The sequence below is a fragment of the Euwallacea similis genome, chromosome 11, assembly GCF_039881205.1.
Source record: "Euwallacea similis isolate ESF13 chromosome 11, ESF131.1, whole genome shotgun sequence".
NCBI classification, from domain to species: Eukaryota; Metazoa; Arthropoda; class Insecta; order Coleoptera; family Curculionidae; genus Euwallacea; species Euwallacea similis.
Window position 1 is genome coordinate 2,574,958 of NC_089619.1, and position 17,454 is coordinate 2,592,411.

The 17,454-nt window shown below is 32.1% G+C and overlaps 4 protein-coding genes across 11 annotated transcripts in view; 2 read left to right on the forward strand and 2 right to left on the reverse strand.

Moving 5' to 3' along the window:
• Positions 1 to 171: 171 nt before the first annotated feature.
• LOC136412154 (uncharacterized) lies at positions 172 to 1,671 on the reverse strand. The gene is made up of 2 exons (XM_066395091.1): positions 881 to 1,671; positions 172 to 818 (listed from the first exon to the last, which is right to left on the reverse strand). The coding sequence occupies exons 1-2, from the start codon at positions 1,132 to 1,134 to the stop codon at positions 716 to 718; spliced, it is 357 nt and encodes a 118-aa protein (XP_066251188.1). The 5' UTR covers positions 1,135 to 1,671; the 3' UTR covers positions 172 to 715.
• A 96-nt stretch (positions 1,672 to 1,767) lies between these two features.
• On the forward strand, positions 1,768 to 8,211 carry LOC136412122 (zinc finger MYND domain-containing protein 11). 5 transcript variants are annotated; one of them, XM_066395036.1, is made up of 15 exons: positions 1,768 to 1,900; positions 2,139 to 2,302; positions 3,202 to 3,412; positions 3,602 to 3,674; positions 3,745 to 3,884; positions 4,093 to 4,113; positions 4,553 to 4,790; positions 4,903 to 5,116; positions 5,174 to 5,370; positions 5,623 to 5,739; positions 5,798 to 6,050; positions 6,353 to 6,509; positions 6,921 to 7,032; positions 7,088 to 7,255; positions 7,470 to 8,211. In XM_066395036.1, exons 3-15 carry the CDS (start codon positions 3,225 to 3,227, stop codon positions 7,596 to 7,598), a joined length of 2,007 nt encoding a protein of 668 aa, XP_066251133.1. In that variant the 5' UTR covers positions 1,768 to 1,900; positions 2,139 to 2,302; positions 3,202 to 3,224; the 3' UTR covers positions 7,599 to 8,211. The 5 variants fall into 5 exon arrangements, with proteins under 5 accessions (XP_066251133.1, XP_066251128.1, XP_066251129.1 ...); XM_066395031.1 differs by lacking the exon at positions 2,139 to 2,302 and having other exon boundaries at positions 1,793 to 1,900; XM_066395034.1 differs by having other exon boundaries at positions 1,814 to 2,302.
• A 1,072-nt stretch (positions 8,212 to 9,283) lies between these two features.
• LOC136412125 (protein LZIC-like) lies at positions 9,284 to 11,153 on the reverse strand. Its single transcript, XM_066395041.1, has 4 exons — positions 10,933 to 11,153; positions 10,321 to 10,456; positions 10,112 to 10,267; positions 9,284 to 9,475 (listed from the first exon to the last, which is right to left on the reverse strand). The coding sequence occupies exons 1-4, from the start codon at positions 11,028 to 11,030 to the stop codon at positions 9,344 to 9,346; spliced, it is 522 nt and encodes a 173-aa protein (XP_066251138.1). The 5' UTR covers positions 11,031 to 11,153; the 3' UTR covers positions 9,284 to 9,343.
• Positions 11,154 to 12,379: 1,226 nt separating this feature from the next.
• The window catches only part of LOC136412119 (eukaryotic translation initiation factor 4 gamma 1-like), a 40,666-nt gene continuing 35,591 nt past the window's right edge, over positions 12,380 to 17,454 (forward strand). For 3 of the 4 annotated variants that reach the window (XM_066395024.1, XM_066395028.1, XM_066395025.1), the window contains exon 1: positions 15,909 to 16,565. In XM_066395024.1, coding sequence (XP_066251121.1) covers positions 16,466 to 16,565 — 100 coding nt within the window. In that variant the 5' untranslated portion in view covers positions 15,909 to 16,465. Of the gene's footprint in view, positions 12,897 to 15,908; positions 16,566 to 17,454 lie in introns of those variants that run through there. The other variant, XM_066395027.1, reaches the window with a different exon arrangement.

Sequence of the window (17,454 nt, forward strand, 5' to 3'; positions counted from 1 at the left end):
TAAACAGTAAACAAACCTCAGAGAATTAACATGACTATGACATCATTAAGATTATTCATTTGTTTTGTTATTTATAAAACAGGGTGACGTAACGTTCTCAAGTATAACAAACCATTATAAATGTTCTACCTAAGTGTTAAATAACAAGCAGATCCTTATATTTTCTCCCGAACCGCTTTGGTCTAGATACATGAACATTTTGTTTCTATTGTTTATTACACCATAACATATAATAAAAATTTACTAATTTAAATAATAATTTAAAAAACGTTTTAATCCTGGATTAAATGTCATTTACAATTTCTTTTAAAAGTACAGCTTCCTATTTACATTATTACATTTTGCAAGGCAAGTTGTTATACTTAACCATCAAATCAAACTAAGCAATCATTGAAGAGCTACAATCTTTGAATTGAATTTCAATTGCACATAAGGATTTTTTGCGCATAGCCATTGGTAAAAAGCACTGTCGTATCTTCCCAATTTTTTGCATTGCAAAGTATGCCTGTATTTGTTGATTTTTTGCATAATTAGATCTATAAGGATAATAGGTTATGGAGTCTTCTTTTTTTTTGTTTTGGAGAGATTCATACAATTAGGAAAAAATCTGACTATTAAATTTCTCAATTATTTGTGAGGCCAACAACACCTTCTGAAATAAAGCACTGCCTGTTATATTAGTCAAATGTAACAGAAGAATAAATCTATAAAAACCTTAACTATTTTTAACACTGTGCTGAACAGCTTTGGTGTTCCCTCCTTCTTGTGCATCTTTCTCTACAAGTTGACCGGTATAATTTAAATATATCATTCTAAGCCTGTAAAAAATTAGTAATTAACTCCTGTTGACAATAGGGTTTTCATGATCTTGCACATTTACCATCTCCAGTCGACAAAGCTGCCGAAACAAGCTAAAAACAAAAAGGTCCCAAACAAGACTGAACTCCAGGGAGTTACTTTTCGCTTGTGCCCAAAATTTTTATATCCTCTTTGCTGTTGGGAGAATCCATTGGTTCGGACTGCACTTTGAACTCCATACAGTTTTAATGAATATTTCAAGGGTACTAAGGAGGATACTAAAACACCTCTTGTTCCCAGTGTTCTCTGAAGAGTGTACAATCTTGACAATATCATTCCAATTCGGAAAAGATACCTTCTAATTCCCAATTCTATACTTTTCACCTATTTTTAACTTTATTTCAAATCAGTTGAACCTGTTCTTCACACTCCTACTTCTACTTTGTTTCCTGTTTTGAATTTAAAGTTGTTTATAAAAGGCAATGAAGCCAATTTGTCTTTAAAAGGTTAATTTGAAGCACGAACAAACGCCGTAGCGGAACGTCCGACAGTGCGAAAAATTGTGATTCGCGATCGGGAGCACAGCGAATTGGCGCATGGTCTGCACCCTGTCACGGCTCTCCTTCTTTATCGGCATAAACAGCGTTTGGCAACGCGAATGCCCTACCTGATTCCCATAAATTTAATACTATAAATCATAAACATTTTAATGCCCGCCAACAAATATATCTTCAGATTGCACTGCGTCAACTAAATTAAAAGGGCTATTTAATAATTTTTGATCGACAACTCAGGGGTGTTTCGCCAACAGGTTAAGTAATTAGTAAAATGTAAATAAAATTAATTAATTTCAATTAGAAGTACGAAGTACATACTATCATGGTAAATTAGTCAACTACACCAACCGTCATGCGTTTACATGTTTGACATTGACATTGTCGGTCAATAATTGACACCGCTAGTAGCGCGCTTCCAGTGCTGTCAATTCTTTTGGTTACATTTGCTTGGTGTGTACTGCTAAGTATCGGCATAATGGAGTGTTGTGCAGATATCTGCATTCAGTTCATTAATTCGCATTTCTATGCATGGACCACAGGAACATGTGAGTGAGAATCGAATTGTTTGTCCTGTGAAATTGGCCAATTTAATTTTTTGACCGATCAACGTCAAAAATTTGATTCTAATTTTCACATGTTCCTATGGCCCGTGATGCTGACTTCATATTTTTCTTTTTTCCTTCATTCCTTTTCCATGTTTTGAAGTAATTCTATCTCTAGCCGATAGCTTCACAGCTCGACTGTTAGTTTGGGAAAATTGATGACACATTTTTTAATATTTAGATATCAATAAATAGATCCGGATCAGGTTACTGCTTTCTGCCTCCTCTAACAAGTTCACATAAGTCATAATAAACACATACCCAACCTCTTGAAGTTCACTGGTTCTTGTCGAGTTAAAGTACCTTGTGTAGTGCAAATTTAGGATTGAAATACCCACTGTCAAGGTAAGAACATGCATTGTTTAATTTTCCATACAGTTAAGAGTCTGATAAATTAATGTGATTTAGTAGGATAATTAAAGTTTCGAGTCAAAGTTTAGGCTTTGCCTGTAATATTTGGAAATCCTAGAATAGATATTTTATGCAAGTTTTTCTTACAGAATCCAAAAAAGTCACTTCAAAACTAGCTGAATTTATAACAATTTAGATGTACCTGTTATTGAGCTCATTACCCTTTGAGGTGAAAAATTAGTTATGAAAGGGCCAAGTTCACAATCAAAATCAAATGAGAACAAGATGAGTATAGTCTAAAAATATAGGTTAGTAATAAATATCCAATAATATATAAGGTGTTTGGAAAAGTTGTCATAAATTTTAGGGGTTATAGAGAAGACCAAAATAATGTTAGTGTTTTATATAAAAAAAATTCTTAGGAACCTTCATTACCAAGTTGTTTGTTCTCAAAGCAAGAAGTTAAAAAAGTATTTTTGCTGTAGCTTAAAAAAAAATTGTTATAACAATGAAAGTTGGGCAATTTAAATAACTCATAGTCATGCTTAATTTCATATATAAACAGATGTTTCAGACGTCTTCCTTATATAGGGGAAGTCAAAGTTTCTCATTTAAACTCATTCATTTTTTTAGTAAGTGGATGAAATCAGTATTTCTTTTTATGGCTTGATCGTAGCTTATTATCCAAAAGGCAGTTCTAAACATGAAATTTTGTAAGTTATATCATGAAAAGAAACAAGTGGTACTCATTTAAGTAGAATAATTTTGTTATAAATAAGTAATATAATACATAATACCCTTATTTATAAAGTTATCTAAATTTCTAGTCGGAACAATGATGAGTCTGGTTTTTGTGACACTATCAGTAATTAGTGTCTGTTGTATTTTTGTAGGTAACATTGGAAGTGACATCACCATGTCGATTAGACGTCACTGCGACCCAATAAATGTTAAAAAAATATGGGACGCTGTTAGATCAGCCAATGTGGGACATCAGGCATGTGATACAAACAGAATTTTTAAATATCTTCAAAACAGTGAAAAGTGCAGTTTAGCCCAAATAGAACTCTACCTTAAGCAGTGTATAAATGATGGACTCTTAATGTAAGAATTGATTATATTATTTGTTGAGAGTTTTTGAGACACACATGGAAATGTCCCCTTATATAGCAATAAATATGGTATATAGGGGTAATGTAATTAAATAGATTTTTATTTACAAAGTAAAGTTCTAAAAACTCTGGCGATTAAATAAAAACCTTTTGAAACCTAAACTGGATATGTTTGTTTTAGTGTTTCAAGGAGGAATTATTCAGGTAATTCCGATGGTTTCAATTGTACCTACAGAATAACCGAACAGGAACTGGTGAGTAAAATTTTTGTTACAAAGACCAAGAAGAGATTATGTGTTTTTTACGTCGTATTGTTATTTTCAGCCTGATTTTGATGGAAAAGATTGGTATTGTTTTGAGTGTCACTTAGCTGGGGAAGTAAACATGTGTGTAAATTGTTTTCGCGTATTCCATTCCGACTGCATCAAAAGTGCAAGGACAAAATTTGAATCTCATAAATCAAGGTAAATATATTTTAAAGTGAAAACTAAAATTATTTACTTAATTGATGATAGTTCTGGGCTAGGGCCACATTTTTTATTCAAGAAACCAAAAAAACTAATGATGTTTGTGTGTTAAAAACACTAAAACTAAAGAAATATTTTTTGATGCTTTTAAATCTTATGTAATGTTTTACATAATTAACATAAATTTTACTTTTTCATGATTCAGCAAGGATGAAACAAATTTAAGGTAGGCCCACAGTAGATTTATATTGAGATGGCTGTGATTTGCTTGTAGTAAGCATCTTATTTTGTAGTTTTTGCATTTATATAATAATTAAAAGTAAAAGATATTTGGATGAAAGCAAAAGTTTTAAGAATTTTATGATCAAAATTACATATACAGGATGACTTAGCAAGAAAAGAGTGTAGTTTGCTAAAAAAATAAAACATTGAGTACCTGGTGAGCAAATTTTCAGTGTTTACATAGGGAATCTCAGTAACTATAAAAGATAGAGAAAAGTATATTTTGTCTCCTCTAACATAAATTAATTTAAATTGTTTTAGGTATGTAGGTAATTGTTATTTTCGCACAAGAAAGAGATGCAATACAGAGAATTTCAGTTTGTTATTTCTTGATTAAAACAAATCTACTGATTTATAATAATTGGGTTTTCTGGTAATTTTAGTTCATCGCTGAGGTTTAATAATACATCAACGTCTAGGGCCGAACCTACTATAGATTCCATCGACTTCAATCTGGACGTTTTTCCAAGTGCAAATGAACGCAGAAATTCTTTGATCGATTGCACGTTTGACGAAAAACTGTGTAGTGTGTGTAACCTCGTTAATATTGACGACTGCAAACTCGAGAAGGGGGAAATGAATTATTTATTGAAATTCGTTTTGCACAGAATCAGGAATTGGGTAAGTTAAGTTTCTTGACATTTCCTTATGGTATTACTTAAAAATTGATTGAATAATAGTTGACTCAAAGGGTTTCTGTGTATTTTTAATAGTAAAAAATTCTTGGTTTTAGCTACCTAATACAATTACTCATACAATGGCAGCCGAAGATCGCCCAAGTTGGCTAACTGACTCCGAACTGACCTGGCGAGCAAATCAGCTATTTTTCGAACATCGTGATATGTCTGTAATTGAAGTAAATCTAAACACGGAATCTTATAGCATTTTGTCCGAGTTTCTTGCCGATATTTTGACGGTACAACACAATGTAGCTATTTTTCATGGAAGTAAGACCAGCATGCCACCTAAATGTGAATCGTTTAGTTAATTTTCAAATATTTTAGTTGAGTCCCAAGAATATCAAGCCGCCGAACTGATGGTTTTAGATACATTGCACGATATTACGGAATTGCGCAATTGTCCAGATTGTTATAGATATAGCAATGAAAAAATTAATGCATGGTGGTTTGCGTTGCCCTGTCGGGAGCCACATAACTTGGTGTGGGCAAAACAAAAGGGATACCCGTATTGGCCAGCAAAAGTAAGTAGATAATAATTTGATAGAGAATTTTACAAAACAAGACGGGGTTTAAGGGCTGACAAAGTGGGTTCCCCTGTATGTTTTGAAGTTATAGAAATATAACAAAAAAAATCAAAATTGAAAAAATTAAGTTGTTGCAAAGTAAAGGTAAAACAACGTTGACGAAAAGTTGAATTTCACTAATGTTTTGGCATTCCATGATACTTTGTTGTACCTTGAATATTATTTAAAACTTTTTTGCTTTTGTTGCAGGTTATCAAAGAGACTCCTTCCCATTGCGATGTACGATTTTTCGGAGGAAAACACGAACGTTCTCTTATTCACAAATCTTTTATAAAGTCAATATCAGTGTCTAAAGAAAGTTTAAAGGTAATTATCATTACGGTGAATGAGAGTTTTCCATGCATATTACTACTTTTTTTGGTAGATAAAACCTTCATCAGCATTCACAAAGTCCCTAGAAGAGCTGATATACCATCAGAGACTGTTGACCGATCCGCGTGAAGTAGAAAATATATTGACGGCGTCCAAGTTTAATAAACCTGCGAAAAAATTACTTACGCCACCAGTGCGTGTACCGAAACCGTCGAGGAAGAAAGCAACTTTGACTTCAATCGTTGCAGACTCAGAAAGTGGAACTTCAGTTACCATCATAAAGAGAAAATCGTCAAGTTCTTCAGGTATTTTATTGTTTGGCTCCATAGATAAGGTTTGATTTATGTTCCGAATGTTTTTATACCAGGTGATTACAAAAAGTCAACTTGTCTTATGAAAACTTAGAAAAATGTAATACGGTGAAAATCCACTAGACTTTTTATTATTAAAAAATACACTTAGAGTGCTCTATTCTGAGATTTCTTATATAAACAGGAAATTTTTCTACCGTGTATACACATCAGCATGTTTATTTACGGCTTGTTGCTTGTTGATGGTAAAATTTCAGAGTTATGTTGTATCATAGAAAATATTTTGTTTTGTTCAGGTGTTGCCGAATCTTCGTCAAGTAAAAAAACTAAGGAAGAACCAGAAAGAACCTCGAGTAGTATAATTTCTGGGAATGTTATCAATATTTCAGACGGTGAAGAGGAAGAAACAGATTATTCATTTAGAGGAAACGTAACAACTCAAGAATGTTTCAGGTATGTAAATAGTATTGTTGCGATTTCGAAAGGGTTCGAATAAACAGAGTAAACTCGCGTTTTAAGTAAATACCTTACTATCGCTTATTACAATCGCTTCGTTCCCATAGCTGTAACAACGGTTTTCTTATTTAGTTAAAGATCCTATGACTACAAGATTCAGTGTAACAGTACCCTCATCTTAAGGCTGTGCATCTCGAACACATAGACCTCCATGATAATCTCGATAACCGATTTAGATTGGAAGCATTTATCTTTGCTTTGGGGTTTCGTTGGATTTTGTAGACTACGTCATTAAATTTCTTTATTACTGTACGATGGCATTTCCTACCTTTCTCCTCGGGTTATACAGCTATACGAATTCATCCTATAAATTAATATTACAAATAAAATTAAAATAATTTTTTGTAGATTCGATGAGAACTACGAACAAGTCTCGAGCTCTACGGAAAATGACAAAAACAATTCCAACGATGCGGGCTTACATCAGCTAGATCAGCCGTATAGTGACTCGGTGGAGAAGGTAAGAGATAAATGTATTCCCCAGGGTCCCAACTGTATTAAAATGTCATTTCTAGATGAGAAGAAAGGCGGAATCGCTCACTAACAAAAATGAAATCATAAAATGTGCCATGGAGTGCATGCAAGCTGAAATCGATAGGATAACAGAAGACCATAATGAACATCTTAAAAGATTGTTTGAATCTCATAATAATCAGATCTCAGAAACTAAGAAGAAACAGTGGGTAAGTAAACAATGTAATTGCTAACGAACAGGTATCAATTACACAGGAATGAATAAAGAAGGCGAAGCTAAATTATGGCGAATCACATATGCACTGTTCGAAATTATTAATATAATTATTGCTAATTTAATAACTATTAGAATTAGAACGTTTTTTTCTGAAGTGCATAAAATCTGTCTTCAAAATCTAACAGCTACGTATTTTTATTTTTAAGTGTTTTAACTGTGAACAAGACGCCATTTACCATTGTTGTTGGAATACTGCCTACTGCTCCCAAACGTGTCAGCAGCAACACTGGCAAGCGGAACATAAAAAAGTTTGCCGACGGAAACGACAGGCTTAATTGCATGTTCAACCCAACTAATATGTATATTTTTTATAAAACTGTGGTATAAAAAAACTAAGAACTACCACTATCAGGAAAATACATCATTATAGACCATAATTGCTGGTCCATAATACTCTATTTTCCATTAATTTGTACCAATTGAAACATCAAAATGATCGCGATTTCCGGAGTGTTGCTAATTTAATCCACATATTATGTAAAATGATAGCCCGAACTGTACGAATCAGCCAAGACTCTTATTAACATTAAATGTGTGTAATGTAGGAGAGTATAAAAAGCTATACGATTAGAAAAGGCATGTCCATAATCGGCGTTAAATAAGTTTACTTTGAACGTCGAAAGCATTAGATTTGGGATTATATTTTACTATAAGTATGTTATATTACTTAGAATAGAAGTACAAATACATATTACTATACATATAGATAAACCTATGGCATTAGTTAAATTCTGTTAAGCTTTGGATTTTTAGACTGTTAATTAGATTTTACGATAGAGATAAAGTGGCTTTAATTTGACCAATCATCCAATTTATTCAAACATTTATTTTTGAATATGTTTCTGTCGTTAATCAACAAATGTGGTTATTATTAAAGATGTATGTAAATTTCGCTTTTTATTGACAAGAGCAGATGGGTGACCCCGAGCAAGTTTATCGTTGATGTGAACCTGTCGCTTGGTTTATATCTATAAGTTTAGTATGACGTGAAAAACACAAATTTAGAAAAAATCTTTAAATTATGGTTAAAAAAAATACTATATAACTAGCTGAAAGATAAATTGTAAATCGCAGTTAAAGTTTACAGCAAACTTTGTACAAAAAAGATCAATGGGAACATGAAAGACAATGTGCCAGAATCCTAAGGCCACACAGAAACTAATTAGAACAGACAGTTAAGCAATAACAAAGGATTTATTAACGTTAAAAGGAGAAATTGGTAAAATCAAATAAAAAATGAGACGAGTAAGAATCAAATATGATTTATAGGAACTTGGATGATTTTGTGACGATTATTAGGAAACTGACAATTATACATTATATATAATTAATGTCGATTACAAAATAATTAATAATAAGTGATAATTACAGTGAAAACTGTGCATCAACAACGATGAATAATGAAAGATAAAGCAACGAAACTATCTAATTATTTCACGTGAAAACTCGGTTTAAAGTAACCCTTCTATGTTAAGTAAAAATTGAAATTAAAAAATGTGTGAGGTATACCTACTGTAAAAAGGCTTACATAGAAATTTGTATATTTAACTTACTCATTTTATGCAGTCTTGTATGAAACTTCTTAAAAATGTTTAATCTCTAAAGTATTTTATTAACAAAAACGTCAGAAGTATGCACAAGGTGCCATAAATTTTAAGGGTTTAAAGAACATAAAAATAGAAAGTGGCATATAAAATGCACATCTAAAGATTCTCTTTCTTCTGCCATGCTAAAAGTTAATTCAGATATTACTGGTTTTGAATTTGGATGTTGCCTGAGTGTCTTAAATTTTCATTTGCAGCAAATACCTCCAAACATATTGAAAATTAGGTTAAAAGTAGAACACAGGCGTTGTAAGAAAGTGCTGTATAACACATAAAATACTCATCTTTCTAAAAGACATTTTTCCTACCAAGCTGATTTGAAAAAATGGAGAAATTGAATCTGAGGATGCTCACAACCACAATAACAGTCAGTTACTTTACAAGTTTTGAGGGGTTTTCACTCACAGCCTGAAAATTTATTCATTTTTAAGCTCTAAAAATTCCATGGTTTTAAAGGCACTGAGTTTATTTGTGTGCTGATCTAAAAACTGCAGTTCTTCTCTAGACAGTTGCTCATTCAGTTGTCTTAAGGCTACCAATATTTCACACTAAAACAAAACACATATAATATGAAAAATATTTAAATAAATTGAATGCAACATTTATTTTCTGCGACAAATAGTTTAAGTTTGGAATTTTTTGTGTTTATGCATTAGTATGAACAATTAATACAAACTAAGTAATAGTGTTACAAGATGAAAATTTGCAAGCAAATCTGCTTTGTGGTAATTCAATTGATTTTGATTAATTATTATAGATAGATAGGGAATAAAATTGTCTCCTGAAGTTATTTTCTCTTTTATATTTTATAAGAATCAATAGAATAACTTCAAAGTAGATTTATTTGTAAAATTCATAACTTTTTCTTCCTTGTTATTCATTTTTGTGCATCTTTTTTTATCTTTTTTTTTAAACAAAGGTAATAGTTCTAAAAGGTAAATCAAACATTATTTAATTCAAACACACTAAATTCTGGATTGAGGAGACTTATGAAGTTGGCAATATTTTATTAATGACAATCGTCAATTCAAATGACATTGCAAAATTCTTTTCCAGACCCTCTAAATTTTGAGCAACCTGTATAACCATTTACTTCCCATCATAATCCTTTAAGTAGGTCACTTTAATTAATTTGGGATATTCTCCAATTTTTCCAAGTTTATATATTTAAAGAATTTACCTACCTTCTGAGGATTTCCAGCTTCAATTGTCAGTTTGTGTAACTTGATTTGCTCTTCAATGCCCTTCAATCTTTCCCTCAACTGCTTTGGTTCCCTTCTTCCAAACAACCGTATAACTTCAGGAGTTTTAAATGCTTGAGAAATTGCTGCTTGTGTGGCCTAAGACATACCAGGACTGATTTTTTTTAACCTCCAATTATGCTTCATCATACCAACTGGATTGCACCTAAACTGCTGACTAGCGAAATATTGCCATTGACTAATTTTGTTAGGCTTTCATTAAGTTCTTTTAGTTGCTCCATTGTCTCTTCCTTTGTTTCGTCATATTCCAGAGAATCTAGGGAGTCTCTGAAATTAAGAAAAAAGGATTTGAAATCCAGAGAAAATATCAAGCAATAACATGGAAAAACTTCATAATTAATTTCTTTGCATTTTATTGAATTTAAATATTATGAACTAGAATCCTACTTTAGATAAGGTCTATGAGGTAACATGGTCCCCTTGTTCATAAAATATACAGTGTCATGTACAAAACATTTAAATGAGCTGAGCATTTAAGTATGTGCCTAATATGTTGATATAATCTTTTATAGTCAAATTGAAGATACTTAATGCAATGTTTTGAATTTTTTGAATAAGAAATGTATCCATTAAATTTGTTAAATAAAGACTATATGCTACATTTAGATAGTTTGAAATTTACAATAACAAACATTCAACAAGAATCTGAGGGTACTAAAACCTGTTTATATTCATATAGTTTTAAGCTTTATAATTGTATAACCCTTGTTGTTATATTACCAAATGTTCAAATTAGCACGTACTTGCAGGATTCTAAATCCGAAAGCTGTTCTAATAAGCGATCTAACTGATTCTCCACATTTTGCTTTAATTTTTCTGTTTCTGTTTTTCCGTATGACATTTTAATGTGGTAAAAAAACAATTCTTAAAAGCTCAATTTAATTCGGTGTTTAATTTCTACTAATTTCAACAAGTAAGCCCACTTTTACTCACTTCTACAAAACCTTTTTGATTTAGAGTTTCGAATATGTATTTAATTATAAATCAAAAATAAATAAATATTATAACCTAATTCTTTGACGTTGACAGTACTAACCTTGATTGCCAAATGGCAAATTATTTCTGGAAAGTAGTGCGGTTTCTCTCCCGTATAATATTAATGCGATCGTCGAAATTTAACAGTGTATTTGGATGCCAATAAGTGGTACTCAAATACTCAAGTTAATTAAAAAAAATACCCAAGTACTATATTAAGTAGCACGGGAGACTTTTTTGACTATCTCGTCTTTTTATGACATATATGTCGAACCAGTTCTAGAGTTGCGTAAATGGTAAACGCAGGTAGCTTTCGACGACCATTTTGATGCAGTCAGTACGTGTTTTACAGAGGGCCAAATTCCCTATAAGTAAAACTATTTTACAGTATGTCAAAAAGTGCCAATAACAGCGCCCTCTTTATCATATTTCAAAATTTTGGAACTATTCAAATTCCCCATCTCAACAAAACGCCGACAATATACCGCTTTTTTAAAAAGATACGAAAATGTTTAATAAAAATGTTGTATATTTTTTATGGTTAATTAGAAAACGAATGAAACAATTATGTAAAGAACTGATTAATTAGACAATAAAGTCCTGCTTTGTGTGTTTTGCATATTTAATAGTTATTAATATAGCAGCAACATTATATTATAGTCACTGAATACGCTCAAATACAGTTCGAGAAATAAAAAGTTGACTTATACTCTGAACACCTACCAGCAATATATTTTATTTTGATGAAGTACTGATTTACATTGTACTGATCTGTGTACTGATAATTGTATGAAGGGTTGGATCAAACTGAACACTCCCTTGAAACAAGTTTAAATTCCCCTCCAAAAATGCGATTTATTATTATCCGAGCTCTAAACAAAACGAAGTTAGAACTTAGGAACGATGCGAACAGTTGTAAAGGTTTTTTCTTTTGATTTACTCTTTATACACCATGTCAAGTAAAACAAAAAACCTACTATCAGTAATACCCTCTTTCAACGAAACATTTCATAGAATTATGATTGAACATCATCGGTAGGTTCGTTTAATCAATGAAATATAATTGATTTCTTTTTGACCTTGCCATTCACAAATGAATATTTTAGTGTAGAAAGTGTGTGCTTAATATCTGAGATTTCGAAAGCATTTAACCATCACCGTCATTTGTCTCGTGTCACTTAATGAGCCCTTTGATAGTTTGATAAATGACTCACCGGGGGCGCTTCTGATCGTTGTCAGAACAGACCGTGAAAGCCGCGTGTCACTTGAATTTTAAAATTTTCAATTAATTTCCCTAACTTAAATTGACAATTTTCAAAGTACTGGAAAAACTGTTTCCTCGTGTTTTCCGACCCCCCATCGACGGGTCATGTGCATGCCACACCTCCAGACATTTTAATGTTAACATGTTTTCCGTCGGGCATTCCGCCATATTGGAAATATCTTAACCTTTTGATAAAGAAAGTGGTTAGATAAGCTGTTCAGAAGCTAATTTGCTACCAAATTTATCTCTAGTAACTAACGTGCAATTCGAAGTTTTCATAAAAAATGTTTAATGGGCGAATAAGGACTTAAGTGGAAGTGCTGTGATGTGCCAATCGTGAACATATGCATATACGAAAATTAAATCCGTGGCGCCCATTTTAAGGGACCCAAAGTCCTAGGCTGAAATGAGTGCGAATCAGAAACAACCGGCCACCGGAGGGCCACAACAGAGATTTTCCACCTCTCCGTATCCTTTTTTTATTGCAGAAATGTTACGCCCATCTGTCAAATTAGTGTCAGGTATTCATTAATGAAATAATTAATTATAATTAACAGTATTTTCCTCTCATGTAAAGAAATTCCTAAATTTTAACTAGCGAGAAATGAATGTGAGCTAAAACTCATTGTAAAATCTTTAAAACATGCATATATTCTTGTCATGCATAAAACTGAGCTCAGTGGTGGAACACTTCTAGCCAATTTCATTGCTCACTTCTACATTCACCATCACTTATTACAGTGTAATGGCGAATTGTCATTAATAAAAGCCATATGGTATTTTTGCTTTAATCACTATTCTATTTTAATTTGGAAAAATGAATTTCTGTTTAAACTGCTTTTCATTTTTAAGCTTGTTTTCCAGCTTCCAGTAATAGGTAGGTTGCATCATATGGTTAGAAATAATAATAGTTGAAGGGAAATATGAATTTTTGGTGTTTTTGGACATTAAGTCAAAATGTTATTTTATTTTCTTGCAAACTTCATACATTATAACCAGAGTTATGAGAATCAGCCTGTTGATGTAGACATCTATAAATGTCTTCAAAATGATCTACCTTAAAGTATACAATGTCACACAAAAATCTCTCTAATTTAAAAAAAAAACTTACATAGCTAGAAACAAAATAGTTTATGAGTATGTACATATGATTTTCCTCTATCTACTCTATATTGTCATTTTTAGCATATCTTTTTGTATTAAACATATTTCAGTATTTCTAGTTTTTCGTAAGGTACCTAAGTTCCATGGGTAAGTAACTTGGTAAGTAAGTATGCTTTTGATGATGGATTAAAAAAGTAATAATGTTGATGTGCTAATGTCATTAAGTAATAATAGGCCAATATATTTAAAGAAGCTCCACTGTCATAACTAAATGTTGAAATTTCAAAATATATAATAACCAACAACCAGAAAAAATTCTAAACATTGTTTAATGTTTTTAGGACATTTTAATGTACTCTATTTTTACATTTGTTTGAGTTATGTGTAATGCCATCGAATTAGAAATGCTTACAATTCAAGTGACTACCCAAAAATTTATTTACTTTTTAATTATTCAATTATTCTATATAGATATACCAGGTCAATCAAATTTAATTTACATTAAATTGAATGACAGTCTGAATGGTTATTACTTTAGAGATTTAAAATTTGGAACGTCAGTATGAGATGTAATTAAGATTTTGCTAATGTTATATATCATAGTATTTGTTGCAGTTAATACCAACTTCTTTTTTTCAAATGCAAAGTCAAGAGCAAGGTACATTTTTTAACTAAAAAATTTAAATCCACTTGAAATTACCTTTTCCAGGACCTATTTCATTTATCCTTTAGATAGGTCTCATAAATGATTCATAAATTTGCAATTTCTTGTATTTAAACTCTTTGTCCCCTCCCCCAATATATAAAACAAATTTTGAAAATTTGACCATGATTCCACCATTTTTATTGCAATATCTGTGGCAAAATAACATTGGTTATATCATTACAACACTTACTACAGTTACAAGTTTGTTTAATTTGTTTCTCACTGTTTTTTATTTAAAATTGAGAAAACTGCAATTTTCCCAACAGACACTTTTGGTTTTTGTTATATAAATTCAATGAGTAAATGTTGATAAAGACATGACCAACAGATTGAGTGTTTTACTGTTAGTAACGTCTGTATCAAGCTTAACACATTGAGTTTATTGAATAAAAATATTAAAGTGTCCATTAAAAAAATATAATTATTTTTTTAATGGACTTTAATAATTTATTTTAAATAGAAAAATTAAAGGATTGAATAATTTTTAACTGATGTGTTCTCATAAATTCTCCATAAATAAAATCATTTTGGTCAACTTTTCAAAAATCTATTCATATACTGTGGGCAAACAGAAATAATAGTAATAGTAATAGTAATATCTTTATTGCCAACAAAATTAATAAACTCGACAAAACAACAACGAAATTCCATAGCATCTCTTGATTTTTAATAAGTTGGAATTCAGAAGACTGCTGGAAAAATAATGAATCTCCAGTTTTTTTTTTTAATTGATGAACAGTGAATTGAAAGCAATCAATCTACATTTTCTCACTCTTAAAACGTAGGTAGCACTAAACCAAGTCCATCACAGGGTGCCCTGAAATATGTAGAGATTCTGGCAATCTCCCAGATCCACATACTAGGTGATACAAGGAATACTAGCTAAGTAATTACTCCAGGTTTAAAAGATTTTGATTTTTAAATTTAGGGGTGAAAATAGTAACTGTACAACGATGACGAAAACTGCGCCCACGGTTGCTAGGGAATGTCTTCTCAGTTTTCTTAGTTATGGATGAGTTTGGAGGCTTGGTTTTTAGAAATCATGCTGAACTTTTGTAACAATTTTGGCAGGCAGATTCAAATTTTTATTGTATTTAGAAATAATTTGATGAATAGTCAATTACTAGAATTTTTTTAATATGGTGGTCTAAGTAAAAAATTAGCCCACCATTCCTAAAAAAAGGATAGTTGTTGAGTTTCTAACCTCACTCATTTGTCACTGTTCATTGTCACTCTCCATTATTTCATATAGTTTAAAAACGTGGGTGGCCATGGAAAACATATGCTTTCCATAGCAAACCGAAATTTTGTATAATCTGGAATAGCTTAATTACGCTATTGAAAATATCCACGTCAGGACCAATTTAAAAATGTGACTATGCCAAGTGTTCTGTTTAAAATAAGAATGGTTGTAGTTACTTTCAGTAGGTACATATCCTCTGAGATGGGTAACCAGAATTGTCAACATCAAAATATTTTTCTCGAGTGACTGGAATTGGTATCTACAGTCCGCAATGGTTGTTCCACCAGAGTCGTTTTCTAAGTGTAGTTTTAGACATAATGGATCGATGCAGTTCCCGGTAGACCCTGTATATGCATGCATTCTCCCCCTTATATTCAGAGTAGGAACTCATTGCGCGAACAGCTGGCAGCGTCGCAGCCAGCCATCAAATCCCGAGGCAAATGTGCTATGCTATGAAGTGATACAGTCAATACAATGGCGTTTGTCTTAAGAATGTGTTAAAATACATGTTTTTGTATATAAAAACAATTGCATAAATTCCACAAACATCTATGACGAAGTTCTTTCGGTTAATTGCTCGTTCGCGTAGAGGGTCGAGTATTTACAAAAACGGTTCATTGATTTTCTTGTGAAGAAAAAAAACATACCTAGTTCGAAAGCGCTAAAGACATCCTCAAATTGTTTCCACCGCCTGTGTTCTCCGTAAATTCGAGGTGTCGTGAGTGAGACAGCAAAAATTCATATCGGACAAAAAGATTGTTACAATAAAAATAGAATCGGTTAAGTGGTTGAATCTCCGACCGTTGTAAATTGTTATCCACAATAGTTATGCCGATGGAAAAAACTTGCACATTCTCAGAATATTGTCAGAGATCCAATTTGTTATGTCCACACGAGCGTTTTCGCAAAAGAATTAATTCAAGGAAGTTAGTGGCCATGGCTGTGCATATTTATTGATTTTTATAGCAACGGGAAATTGTAAGAATGGTGTCAAGATTTGTACCAAGCGGGCCGGTCAAGCAGGATGGGATATGTTTATTGCCTCCCCCAACGCATTACAGAATAATGCCACCCCAGCCACCACGTAAGTTTTTCTTTATGTCCGCCTTAGTTTTCACCCCACGTGCTATTTCGTCCGTCTCTTGTCGGCGACCCAAAAAATCGATAATCGTGGCAATGGCCAATCTCGGAAGGTCTACGGACACGAGCTGCGTATTTAGGAGGCAGTTATAAACTATTTCACGGTATTAACATCCATCCAAGTCAAAAATAACGAGTTTGATCTTATGTACGCATATATCCTCAAAACTATTCCTCACAAACTTGAACGTATTTTGTCGATACCTTTATATTTTACATTCGGGATGTTGCGTTTGAGCTCTTACCTGAGGGTAGACTGGCGGAGTCATTCCACTCCGCACGGGTTGACTGATTCATCACAGTTCAAGGATACCTTTGTTGTTTCAATATTTTTAGTTGTAGCCATAATTTGGATTTAAATAGAAGATTAATTTACTTACCTTATAATTCCCGATTTTATCACTTTGCAGGGCTGCTAATTGTTTGTAGATTGCCGTTGAATCCATTGTTCAATTTAAAATGCGCTTCTTAGAACTATAATAATAATAAATATCTTTACTTTAACACTTAACATACAGCAAAGTCGAAGAACTCACAAAGTGTAATTTATTTTTGTTACGTACCAACAGTCTGATAGTACTTCTCCAAAGAATATGGTTCTAAATTAACTAAGAATTTAAGTATAAATCGTTAATTAATGTACTTATTTTTGGTAACATGCATTCATGCGATTTTTCAAATATTAAATTCAAACCTCAAACAAAGTTATGGGGCAGTTATAAAGGGTGCTGCACAACACAATGCACAAATTTATGCGGCGTATTTTTCACTTTATCTTAAGCAAATAATGTTTTATAAACATAAACCGGTCAGATGTGACCGTTACCAACTTA